The sequence below is a fragment of the Phyllobates terribilis genome, unplaced genomic scaffold, assembly GCF_046119375.1.
Source record: "Phyllobates terribilis strain yellow unplaced genomic scaffold, ASM4611937v1 Scaffold_4__5_contigs__length_816908805, whole genome shotgun sequence".
Taxonomy (NCBI): Eukaryota; Metazoa; Chordata; class Amphibia; order Anura; family Dendrobatidae; genus Phyllobates; species Phyllobates terribilis.
In genome coordinates this window covers 583131796-583144641 of record NW_027362764.1, presented here as the reverse complement: position 1 = coordinate 583144641, position 12846 = coordinate 583131796, and the positions used below count along the sequence as shown (strand labels likewise).

Below are 12846 nucleotides of genomic sequence, written 5' to 3'. Positions count from 1 at the left end.
GGTAAGATAGCAGGACAGACAAGAGACAAGTCAGTCTTGACCCAAGAGTGGTGTGCTGAACATCTGAGCACCAGCTGAGGCCACCAAGGGGAGGAGCAGTTTGACCATGCGGTGGTAGGCCTCAGCCTGTAACAAAGAACCGTGCCTGCGATCGCAGAATCCTCTCCCTGCGTCACAAGAAAATCAAGAAACCGGTAACTGATATGCTGTGGTGATTCTGTGTGTTGTATTCCATTGTTGTATAGTTTAGCCTGACCTTATACCTGTGTATATTTAGTTGTATATCGTGTATCTAGTGTATTATTATAATCAATTACCTCAAGTAATTGTGGGCCTGCCTTTTATTCTGCATAACGAACGCACGTCCGTGTGAGCTCGGCTCAAGCCAAAACGCTACCCAGGGTTGGTTCCTGACCCGATATAGGCCCATTCACGGACTGGGCGTATATCTAAAATAGGGACTGGTGGCAGCATACCAACTGGGGATTGGGGAAGGCTGGTAGTGACGGTCGGAGGTTCAGATATATATATTCCTGGCGCGGCCAAGGAAGATATATATACCGCCCTCACTACAGAGGGCCCCGATACCCAGTAGGTTACAGGACAGTCTCCCTGGCGACCGCTTATCCTAGGTGCAGTTCCTTGACTGACCTGAGGCTAAGAGGGCGCTAGCGAGTTGTGCTGTGTAGTGACGTTACGGTTTAGTGACGTTGAAGGGATAACACACTACCGTGTTCCCTGCGCTGGTTGCAGCGTCCTGGCACTACTTTCTCTAGGTGCAGTACCTTGACTGACCTGAGAGGTAAGGGGGCGCCAGAGAGCTGCACCCACCGGCCGGCTTTCATCACAGTGTTGCTTAATGACATATCGGGAGCGGGTGTGAGGGGCATGGGGACCAGTATGATTGGGTGTTGTGTATGAGGCTGTATATACAGTATTTAGTTTATGGATATGATTCTCTAGTTGTTGTTCATTCTTTTGTATGTAACTACATGATATTGATATGGAGTCAGAAGCATGCTACTTAAGGAGACATTGATGATAATTATTACATTTAAAAAATGGAAAAAACAAAACCCAGCCATCTGTATCCACTATTTTCATGGAGTCCTGACTTTCACTCAACAGCATATGCAAGCAGAAAGAAATATTGGGCATTGTTGCATTACTAGCTTAATCTTTTATTTTCACGGGAAATAAGTTTCTGTTAGGGTAGTCTTCCAGAGGCTTATTTTCCTCATATGGCATTATTCCTAAACCCCCCAAACACACGCAATCTCCGCAAGCCAAATGTACAATGTGTAAAGGAGGTTTGGAAGGAATAATGGTTGACAGCCAACAAAGGTGTATGGCCACCTTAAAGGGAATATCCAATAAATAGAAATATTTTAAAAAACTGCCTCCAATATTGTAAAAAAAACAAAACAAAACCAAAACCAATTCTTCTCATCTATTTTCTCCCCAAGAGATCCAGGGCTGACCCTCCTGCAGGGTTGATGGCTTTTATGTATCTATTGAGTTGGCCCATGGTCACATTCCATGCCACTGGCATAATGCTCAGAGATGGGAGCCATGATCCCAGTAGTAGTGCACTTGACCACTGTGGCAGATGTTGACCATATTTGTCATGTGCAAGCTGTATCTAAACAAAGACCTGAAGCGATGCCTGTGTGTGCTGAATCACCTGGAGGTGTTGCTTTTATTATTTTTCAATATTGACAGTATATACTTATATATTTTTTTTAATCATTCAAGTTGGTTATCTTTTAACATGGTCTAATTAATACATCGCAGAGTAAGGAAGCATTTTGGTACACATATGTACCAATGACTTACAGATTCTTCTATATGAGCTTCAAGGCCAATGGTTTCAGCTACCACAGCCGCTAAATTAAAAATTGGTTTCTCAGCATTAAAATCACCCACTTCCTGCTTTGCTGTTGAAACACAAATTAAAGATATTTTGTAAATTAACAATAAAAAATAGCTTTTATATCGTATACCATATAACATAAAAATAATTCAGAAGTGAAAAATAACTCTATAAAACGCATTATTTATTATGTGCAATCCCAAAACCTGAATTACAATGGAAATGATTAAACCCTTCCTAATGCAATTCTGTAAAGTGTTAAATCATATTAAGCTACGGCATTTCAGAATAAACAAACTTGGAAAAGCTGGCCAGGGATTATGTGCCTCCGCTGACTAGTCCCTGACGGGATTCTCCCCACCCTGATTCTTTTGACTGACAGGTCCTTCCCTATGTACACCAATAGGGAGAGTCCGTAAGCTAAAGGGGCAAGGGGAAAAGCCCACCAGATCCAGCAGTGGAGGCAGAGACCCAAGCAGCCTCTTCCGAGTAAGTTTACTCTAAAATGCTGCAGCATTACTCTGCAATCACGCAGCCAATGTCTGATTAATGCTGCCCGTGGTTTGGGTGGCATGAATCTAATGAAGTTTTCCATTAATACTCTACTTACACTTAGTGCACAGTCAGAGTGCATGGCCCTGTAGGAGATGGAGCAACAATAAAAACTGTTCTGTTAGTTTTCAAATGTGTTTCTTCTCCACCCACCAAAAATTGCTCATTGAACTGTTCCACCAACTTATTTAGCAAGCCACTACCTTCTTCTATGCGGATTGACAGCACTTGTTTTCCCAGAGCCAGCTCTGTCTGATGATAGCACAGATAAACATCAGTTGTGTGCACACACTCATCACCTGCTACAGTGTGTGCAGGAAGAGTGCACCCATCACCTTTTCCTTTGTCTACAAAGCTATGGCCGAGCGATGTCAGCAGCGAGGAGAGAATGATGTGTTTGATTGCTCCAGCACACTGTGTAGCAAGTAATGTCAGCAGAGAGGAAAGAGTGACAAACCTCTGGCATGCACACATTGTTCCTAGGTAAGGGATAATCTTCTGACAGCGCCGCCTCTGGGAAGCCAGCATTGCTAATTAACAGAGAATAAGGCGGCGGCATGTCAGATAAGTAGGTGGAATGGTGCACCGAGGTGTTCAGCCACGCCAAAGGTGCAATGGAAATATTTTTAGGGGCAACAGAGGAAAGGATTGAGAGACTAAAAGAACATTTTTATTGTCACCCCATCCCCTACAAGGATATGTGGTTAGTTTGAAATGCACTATAAATTTGACAAACTCCCTGTAAACCTGTCATGTTGGTGAAACATTTTTAAGCTACTATGACAAAGGTTTATTACTCAGCCAGAATATTCAGGAATTAGTTAAGATAAAACCCCAGAAGTTCTTTCGTCTAAACCCACACAAGTACCTCTACCTATTGGTAACATCTAGCCATTGATTTGCTGTTGAATACTTACTAGGAAGAGGGGATAACCGTAATGCACAAGTATCAGCAACCAAGATGGCCTCTCCTTTTCCTGTATTTATTTGGGTGGATGTAAATAATCTTGCTCCAGAGTCTGCAAAACAACTCAGCTGCATCAGTTAATTATATCTACCAATCAGTCATACTGTCTGCCACAACACATTAAAAAAAATGCTACAATGACAATTTTAGAATTCCAGCACGATTCCACCAATATTTTTAATACTCTAATTTTATGTACATGTTTGATTTCTACAAAAAAAAAATCACGAGAAAACCCCCTATCAACATGGCCTACTAACCTCAGCTCATTTAATTTACTGCATGTAGGGTATTTGAAGTTGTTTCTATTATAGGTTTTGTCATATGAGAATAGGAGCTGATGTGTAGCGGCTGTTGCCGAGAACTGTACATTGAGTGGAGCTCTGCTGTTTAGCTCTGTTCAGAGAACTTAAACCACATCCACGGGGTTCTATTACCAGAAGGAGAATAGAAGAGAAAATGTGTGTCCTTTTGGTCATCGTCTGGCTAGTTTATGTGGCTATACCTTACACAGTGATAGATATACAGTGCAGACCAAAAGTTTGGACACACCTTCTCATTTAAAGATTTTTCATGATTATGAAAATTGTACATTCACACTGAAGGTATCAAAACTATGAATTAACACATGTGGAATTATATACTTAACAAAAAAGTGTGAAACAACTGAAAATATGTCTTATATTCTAGGTTCTTCAAAGTAGCCACCTTTTGCTTTGATGACTGCTTTGCACACTCTTGGCATTCTCTTGATGAGCTTCAAGAGGTAGTCACCGGAAATGGTCTTCCAACAATCTGGAAGGAGTTCCCAGAGATGCTTAGCACTTGTTGGCCCTTTTGCCTTCAGGCTGAGTGCCCACGTAGCGTTTTTCATGCGTATATGCTGCGGAATTTCCGCAGCGTAAACGCTTGTGAAATGCTAGGTAATCCGCACCCCATGGTCCCCAAGGGGATTCCGCATGTTCTATACATATGCTGCGGATTTTTCCGCAGCGTTTATGCTGTGTACAAAAATCCGCAGCATGTTCATTAATTTTGCAGAAGCGCAGCGGAATGGCCGCCATTGACTTGCATTGAGACGCATAGAATCCGCATCTGTACATTTGTACAAGCGGATTTTATGCGTCTCTATGTGCGGATGGTACCCAGTTCTGGAGGAGAGGAGACTCTCATCCAGACCTGGGTACCATTGTACCTGTAAAAAAAGAATAAAATAACAAATAAAGTTTATACTCACCTTTCCGAAGGCTCTCTCTGCATGCCGGCAGCGCTAAAGGACCTTCGGTGACGTCACAGTTATGTGACCGCAGGCCCTTCACCGCTCTGTCTCGCGATATGCCGGGAACCAGACAGGAACGAGCGCTGCAGCACACGCCAGGGCCTCGGGGGTGAGTATAGCTTTATTTTTTTAATTTTTACGGTCACACTATATAAATCCATGCCGTTTGCATGGATTTATATAGTGTGACCTAGTTGTCAAGCACTTTCCAAGTGATGCTATCGCCTGGAAAGCGCCTGTCAATCTGCATGCGGAAACGCATGTGGATACGCATGTGAATCCGCATGTATTCTGCAGGAAAAACGCATGCACAATCTTTATGCGTTTTTTCTGCCAAGGAGATGCAGAAATGCTGCAGAAATTTTCTGCTTCATTTCTGCATCGTGGGCACATAGCCTCACTCTGTTGTCCAGCTCACCCAAAACCATCTCGATTGGGTTCAGGTCTGGTGACTGTGGAGGTCAGGTCATCTGGCGTAGCACCCCATCACTCTACCTCTTGGTCAAATAGCCCTTACACAGCCTGGAGGTGTGTTTGGGGTCATTGTCCTGTTGAAAAATAAATGATGGTCCAACTAAACGCAAACCGGATGGAATAGCATGCCGCTGCAAGATGCTGTGGTAGCCATGCTGGTTCAGTATGCCTTCAATTTTGAATAAATCCCCAACAGTGTCACAAGCAAAGCACCCCCACACCATCACGCCTCCTCCTCCATGCTTCACGGTGGGAACCAGGCATGTAGAGTCCATCCGTTCACCTTTTCTGTGTCGCAAAGACATGGTGGTTGAAACCAAAGATCTCAAATTTGGACTCATCAGACCAAAGCACAGATTTCCACTGGTCTAATGTCCATTCCTTGTGTTCTTTAGCCCAAACAAGTCTCTTCTGCTTGTTGCCTGTCCTTAGCAGTGGTTTCCTAGCAGCTATTTTACCATGAAGGCCTGCTGCACAAAGTCTCCTCTTAGCAGTTGTTGTAGAGATGTGTCTGCTGCTAGAACTCTGTGTGACATTGACCTGGTCTCTAACATGAGCTGCTGTTAACCTGCGATTTCTGAGGCTGGTGACTCGCATAAACTTATCCTCAGAAGCAGAGGTGACTCTTGGTCTTCCTTTCCTGAGGCGGTCCTCATGTGAGCCAGTTTCTTTGTAGCGCTTGATGGTTTTTGCAATTGCACTTGGGGACACTTTCAAAGTTTGCCCAATTTTTCGGACTGACTGACCTTCATTTCTTAAAGTAATGATGGCCACTCGTTTTTCTTTATTTAGCTGCTTTTTTCTTGCCATAATACCAATTCTAACAGTCTATTCAGTAGCACTATCAGCTGTGTATCCACCTGACTTCTGCACAACACAACTGATGGTCCCAACCCCATTTATAAGGCAAGAAATCCCACTTATTAAACCTGACAGGGCACACCTGTGAAGTGAAAACCATTTCCGGTGACTACCTCTTGAAGCTCATCAAGAGAATGCCAAGAGTGTGCAAAGCAGTCATCAAAGTAAAAGGTGGCTACTTTGAAGAACCTAGAATATGACATATTTTCAGTTGTTTCACACTTTTTTGTTAAGTATATAATTCCAAATGTGTTAATTCATAGTTTTGATGCCTTCAGTGTGAATGTACAATTTTCAAAGTCATGAAAACACAGAAAAATCTTTAAATGAGAAGGTGTCCAAACTTTTGGTCTGTACTGTATATCTCTATATAAATCTATATCTCTATCAAAAGACAACGTGATGGTGTGTACAATGCTCCTGTTGGCATTAGCTGCTCACCTTGCTTCTGAAAATTGAAATAGCAAAACCAAGAAGGAAAGATGCAATTATGAAAATCACAGAATCAACATACATGTTAATAATATGCAAATAATGAAAACTGCCAACCAAAGACATCTCAGATGTGCTCAAAGTGAGACAAGTCCAGAGACCCTGAAGGCCATGGCAGCATGTTTAGGCCACGCAGGCTACTCAGAGCAGCACGAGCAACATACATCCTGGCATTGTAGTGTTGAAAAATGGCTCCTTGTAAACTTTGTAGAAATGGCTGTGCCACCATTTCCACAATTTATGCATTTTGTACTGTAAGCAAAATTATACAGCACATACCAAGCCTAAGGTGTCACACATTGTCTAGACACACACTCCGAAGGCGTTTGAATAACATTGAGCTACAATCCGGATGTCCAGTTACAAGTGTTCCATTGATCTCACGTCACCGCTATTCAAAGGCTATCAAGAAGCAGAGCAAAATGGCAATAGAGCCTGGAATAGAGGTCTATCTTTTTCAGCGAAGAGTCCAGCTTTTGTCTTTGCCTTTTTTGCGATACATTGGGCTTAATTATGTATTTTTTTTTAAGGAAAATGAGTGTCTAATATTCACATTATTTTATTTTTTTAAGACCACAAAGGACGACTAAAAACTTTTTAAATTGCGGGATTGTTCTAGAGAATATGTGGGCAACAATATGAAAAGGCCTTCAAGAGAAAACGTCAAACCGTTCCTACGGTGTGGGGTGGCATAATGTACGGTAGCTGAAGCCCTCTAGTCTTTATTCGAGGTACAATAACAGCTCGGCATACATCGATTTGGTCATGAAACGAGTGGTATGGCCATTTCTCCAAAGTGTCCCAGGAGCTGTTTCTCGACACAACAACATCAGTATGCATGTTGCTCGTAGTACTGTGAGCAGTCTGCGTGGCCTAAATGTGCTACCAGGGCCCATCGAGCACATCTGGAACATCGTTGCTCAGCAATTGCAAAGGGAGCTGCCAACAACAGATCTTGATGATTTCTGTGCCCAAGTGCATTCAGTGTGGCAGAACATTCACACAACCCTTAATACCCTCATTTATAATATGTCAAAGTGTATAATTGCATGTATTTCTGTGTGTGGCAACCATACTCAGTACTGAATAAATTGTGATATTTTGAAAATTTTGTTTCCATAATTTGCATATTATTAACATGTCTATTGAGCCTGTGATTTCATAATTAGGGATGAGCGTACCAGTGGAAGTTCGGGTTTGACCGAACTTTAGTCCAAAGTTTGGTTTTGGTACCAGAACTGTACCCAAACTTGAAGTAGAACCCCATAGAAATCAATGGGGACCTGAACGTTGGAGCTAGAAAAGCAATCTCTCTCTCTTCCCGGAACTCCTCACACTAAAACGGACTTCCGGGAGATTTCATAATTAGGGATGAGCGAACTCGTGTAAGTTTGGGTTCGGGTACCAGAATTCACCCGAACCCCATAGAAATCAATGGGGACCTAAACTTTGGGCTTGCTCATCTCTATTCATAATGCTATGAATTTTCCTTCTTTGTGTTGCAATTTCAATGTTGAGGAGTGTATACAAGAAAGGATGGAACCGTGTAGCATACTATACTATTCCACTTAGTGAGATCCACTATATAAAAACAAAACAAAAAAAACACACTATACATTTTTTTTAAATATGAAAATGTAAGGATCCTGCTGTTTGGCATCAGTGAAATGAATAGACTATGTATGACATATACCTAACAGTGGCATAAGTCGTCCCACAGTGTGTAATGACATCCATTTAGTTTCCATTAAATAGATCCCATAGTAGTCTATGTAAGACGAATGTCACTGTTGGGCATTCATCAAAGCCTCCAATATACAGCAAGGCCTTTTATAGGCTTATTTGTTAACCGGAGGACAAAAATGCAATGTAAACAGCCTGAGAGGGTAATCTCTCGCTTGGAGGAAATGATTAGCCCTACGTGGCTTCCCCTGGCAGCTGATCATCAGACTCAGGAGCTGGACCTGCAGCTATTAGATCTATTAACAGGATACCTTAACTTTATTTTACATCAGTCGCTGTAACATAGTGTTGTAGTTCACTTTCTGCACAATATTAGGTGTTCTCGTTGACTTTGCCTCCAAAAATTCCACTTAGTTTTATTACAGGCAAATGTTTTAAGTATTTTTAGATCTTATTTGCATTGAGCAAAGTGATCATATTTACACTCATCTAAATGTTTCCACTTGATAATTTGCATTATGTGGTAAAGCTATTCCTATACACAAGTTCAATGAACGCTTAAACCAGTCTAGAGATCTGGCTACAAGAGCTCGTGTTTCTCCACCTCTGTCTTTCCACAGCATCATTACAGCATGAATCAAGTTTCTCAGCTGTCCAAAAAACACTTCTTAAGCAAATGCCTTGTATGCATCGACACCGGCATGAAGATTATATTTTGCAAAATAATAAATCAAGCACTGAAAACGAAATGTCAGAGGTAAAAAAAATAACCCTAAACATTATTTTTTACCACATAGCACCTAAAACATGGAAAAAAAAAAAGGACAGCAAAGGATGACAAACAACAATGTCCGAGTAAGGCCTAAAGGTGGAAATACACATTTGATACAGGTTAAAGTGGGAAAAGATCTTTTGTTTTTAAAGGGGATAAGTCACTGTCAAGGCCATGTTCATTGATGCTGTTCTTACATGTTAAAGTCACGAAAAATAGCTGTTTAGCCATTTTATTCCTGTAATGACAAAGTGGCATTAATTTACGGCACCAGATTAAATATCCTACTTCTGAACCTAGCAAGGGAAGGTCCAGTGCCCGGCTGTCAGACACAACAACGGACCTTGGGGAGAAGATAGAGACACTGAATGCAGGCTGCTGATTGTGACCGTGTTTAATAAGCACACTACCATGATTCTCCTGTATTCACAAAGCTAGTGAGCAGTCATGTTACTGTACACCTGCGATTTCCATACATGCGACTAGTCTCAGTCACATCTTGCAGTATTCTATTCAATATTCTATTGAGAGAAGCAGATAAGAGTATGCAATGTTTTCTTTTCAAACAAGGAAATCCCTTTATAGAGGACCTTTCACCAGTTTGGCCATGCTAAACTGCTCACATGAAACAATGGCTGCAGAGCTGAATAAAACATTTTAGCTCCCAATTTCTCCTCTCCATTGTGGAGATATTAGCTTGTAAAGATTAGGTAATAATTTATGTTACATCTAGAGGAGATTTTTCGCTAGGGGCATGTACTTGTTCCCCTGTATGGCGAATCATAAACAGGCAGCAACATACAGAGGAAAAAAGAACACGCCCCCACAATGCCTTAGAGGAGATTTATCAGTGTGAAACATGCAATAACAGATAGTCTGCTCTCGTCGCTGATCTCAATGCAGAGCTGTGTGCGGTTATAAAGTGTTGGAAATAGAGATGGGATTATGAACACCTTTCGCCTTTCATCTCAGGGCAGTCAATGTGTGGGGAGAAAAGTACAGAACTGTTTCATTACAAACACATCTGCAGCTCTCCTCTCACAGTGCTGTCAGCTCAACTGTAATGAGGAGAGCAGGACTGTGTCATTTCATGACTCACATAAGAAAAAGCCTGTTCTAAGCTATTGTGGGGGGGGGGGGGGTTTCCCCTGTATTTTGCTGCCTGCTATTGATTGATCAACATCACACAGGGAAAGAAGTACACCCCCCAAAAAGACAAATCTCTTATAACACCCCCTTGGACGTTACATATATTATTACCTAAAGTTTACAAAGTAATGTATCCACAATGAAGAGGAGAAATTAAAGAATAAAAACTATGCTTTACTCAACTCTGCAGCCACTATGTCATGATGTGGCCAGCTTAACATGCTAAAACTAGTAAAAGTCCTCAAAGTAAAATTTTCGCCAGATCTAACAATGCAAACTGTAGACATCAAATAGATCTTTAGGCCATATAAGTCTGGTGTACTTACTTCAAAAATGTATGTCAGAATAGCAGCAATCTTTTGCAAAACAAATTTCCTTGCCTAATATTAAAATCCTCTTTTGAATTGGAGAATTAAAGAGCCACTCTTCAAAGCAAACACAACAGCCTCGTCAGGTCAAATATTTATTTAATACCGTATGAAATTTCTATTGTGAGATCTAGAGACAGATACACTTAAAAAATACAAATTTAGAATCAGTGTCTTTTAATCTTTTCTACTCACCTATTGTACGCCGGTAAATTGTGGCATGCGTTACATGCTGATGCATAGAAAATACACCTACACTAGCACAATATAATGGAAAGGCCTTCCTCATTAGTATGGGGAGCACAGCAAACCCACAACGGAATGAAAACCAATAGAAAGATAAATATTACAGATTCAGAATCAAAGTCTTTTAAACCATTTGTAGTGTAAAGTGTTTTTCGAAGTGGATCAAATACTGTGTTTTAATTGTCATAGAAGATACAGTGAATCAGTGAGAATGAGGCAGAGAAAGAGGCAGCGGTGTCAGAATTTCACGATCCTCCTCCTATCCAAGAACAACAAAAATCTCAGGCCTGTAAAATTCCAATGAGATTTTACAACTAAAAAAAAAAAAAAAAAAAAGAAAATTGCACATACTCACCTATGGATGGCCACCACTCCACGTCCTGCTGGCTGGGACCCCAGCCTCTGCTATTCCTGCCTGGTTGGCACCCATCTGCTGCAGCGGTGACATGTTGGTTGCCAATGCAGTCACTGATTGGTGCCGACCAAGCAGGAAGAGAAGAAGAGACCAACGGGAGACCAGACCAGAAAATGCTAGCTTTTCTCATAAATGCTGGGTTTCTATAGACGAGAAGGCATCTGACTTACTATTAGCACATTCGGATGCACTGGATTCCTCCTGTGTGTGTTCTGTATACCGCACATGTTTGCTTGATTTTTTTCTGCGCATCCTGCTGACCACATTTAGAGGAAAGGAACTGGCTGGTGAATCGGGGATAATGCCATCATCACCATCACCATGATCTTCTGGAACCTCTTCATGTATCTTTCCTATTGACCTAAATATTAAAGAATATTGCAGTCACAGGATCATGCAAGCGTGTGAAATTTTGATGACAATGTATATATTTTCAGTGTGGATTATCAAATGAATAATGGTGAAAATCCTCACTGGAAAGCTGACAAGTGCACAAAGAAGGTGCCGATGGAAGGGTGCAACACAAGACTGCAGAATCAGAATGCACACAGTTTGTATTTAGTCTGTAACCAAGGACACACATACATCTGCACATGAGCTGTATACATAAAACCATAGATTCGATTTAATCAAACCTGTTTTCAGAGATGATTTACTTTGTTAAAGGAATAAAAAGATTGGTTGCAAAAGTGTAACTAGCCTTCACTAGGAACATAATAAATCATGACTGTAAACATTTCCATGAGTAGAATATAAGCTTAATGTCTTTAGCTTTTAGAATGAAAGCAATAGGTGCAATATTTGGGCCACAACACCTGTTTCAAGTTGAGGATGAAAAATGTTACTTCCTGGTTGTCTGTGTCTTTAAAGAACTTATTCAGACTTCCGTATATCATGCTCCAAGTATGCACCACAAAGCACTTAGCATGTTCATAAGTCCCATGATGCCGTCAAGTTTGGGTCAAGAGATCTGCAGTCAGTGAGTGCATCGCCGGCTGTACTCGGACCATGATACGCGGACGTCTGAATTCACCACAACAGAGGGATTGGAGTGGGGAAGCTGCAAGTGAGCTGAGACAAAGACCACGACCTGTTCCGGTTATCCTTCCCTGTGTACAGCCTTCCAGTAAGGCAATACATGTTATTACCAAACATAGATATGAGGTTTAGTGGCATGTGTGAACTGTGCATTTTCAGCATTCACTTTTAAGAATTGTTGGACGTCTAAGGCTCGGTTTGGGTCAAATTCAGTTTTATGCATTTTTCCATGTCACACTTTGTGACAAATTGCATAAATTCAAAAATATGCCAAGCAACTACCTTCAGAAAAATCACACGTGTTAAGTGCTGTCATTTATTTTTACAAAATTATATATTTTTGTATATTAGAAGTGTGAAAATTGTTCAAAAATCCCAGGTAGCTGAAGGCTTGGAGACATTTTCTGTGACTTTGATATTACTACCTATTCTTGGTGCAGATCTTACTCGCTGATTAAAGATGCTGCGGAGCCATAAATATCAGAGTACCAGAAATCCCCTTTAAGATGTGTACGTAATTTAATAGTGTAGTTTGGTAACACCACTATAATTTACCTATATGTATGCCGAATATGTAAGGCTTGAACAAAATACTCACTCAGTCGCCTTCTGCATGTGCTCAAGCTGTTTAGAAAGCCTTTTGTTTTCATCCTGCAATGTGATCTTCTCATCCACTG

At 41.2% G+C, this 12846-nt stretch overlaps 1 protein-coding gene across 2 annotated transcripts in view; it reads right to left on the bottom strand.

The window, feature by feature from the left end:
* RBBP8 (RB binding protein 8, endonuclease) overlaps positions 1 to 12846 on the bottom strand; it is a 100207-nt gene that overhangs the window by 60038 nt on the left and 27323 nt on the right. For both annotated transcript variants that reach the window (XM_073679155.1, XM_073679156.1), the window contains exons 6-9: positions 12768 to 12843; positions 11302 to 11492; positions 3343 to 3444; positions 1837 to 1937 (exon numbers count right to left, since the gene is read on the bottom strand). In XM_073679155.1, coding sequence (XP_073535256.1) covers positions 1837 to 1937; positions 3343 to 3444; positions 11302 to 11492; positions 12768 to 12843 — 470 coding nt within the window. The remainder of the gene's footprint in view (positions 1 to 1836; positions 1938 to 3342; positions 3445 to 11301; positions 11493 to 12767; positions 12844 to 12846) is intronic.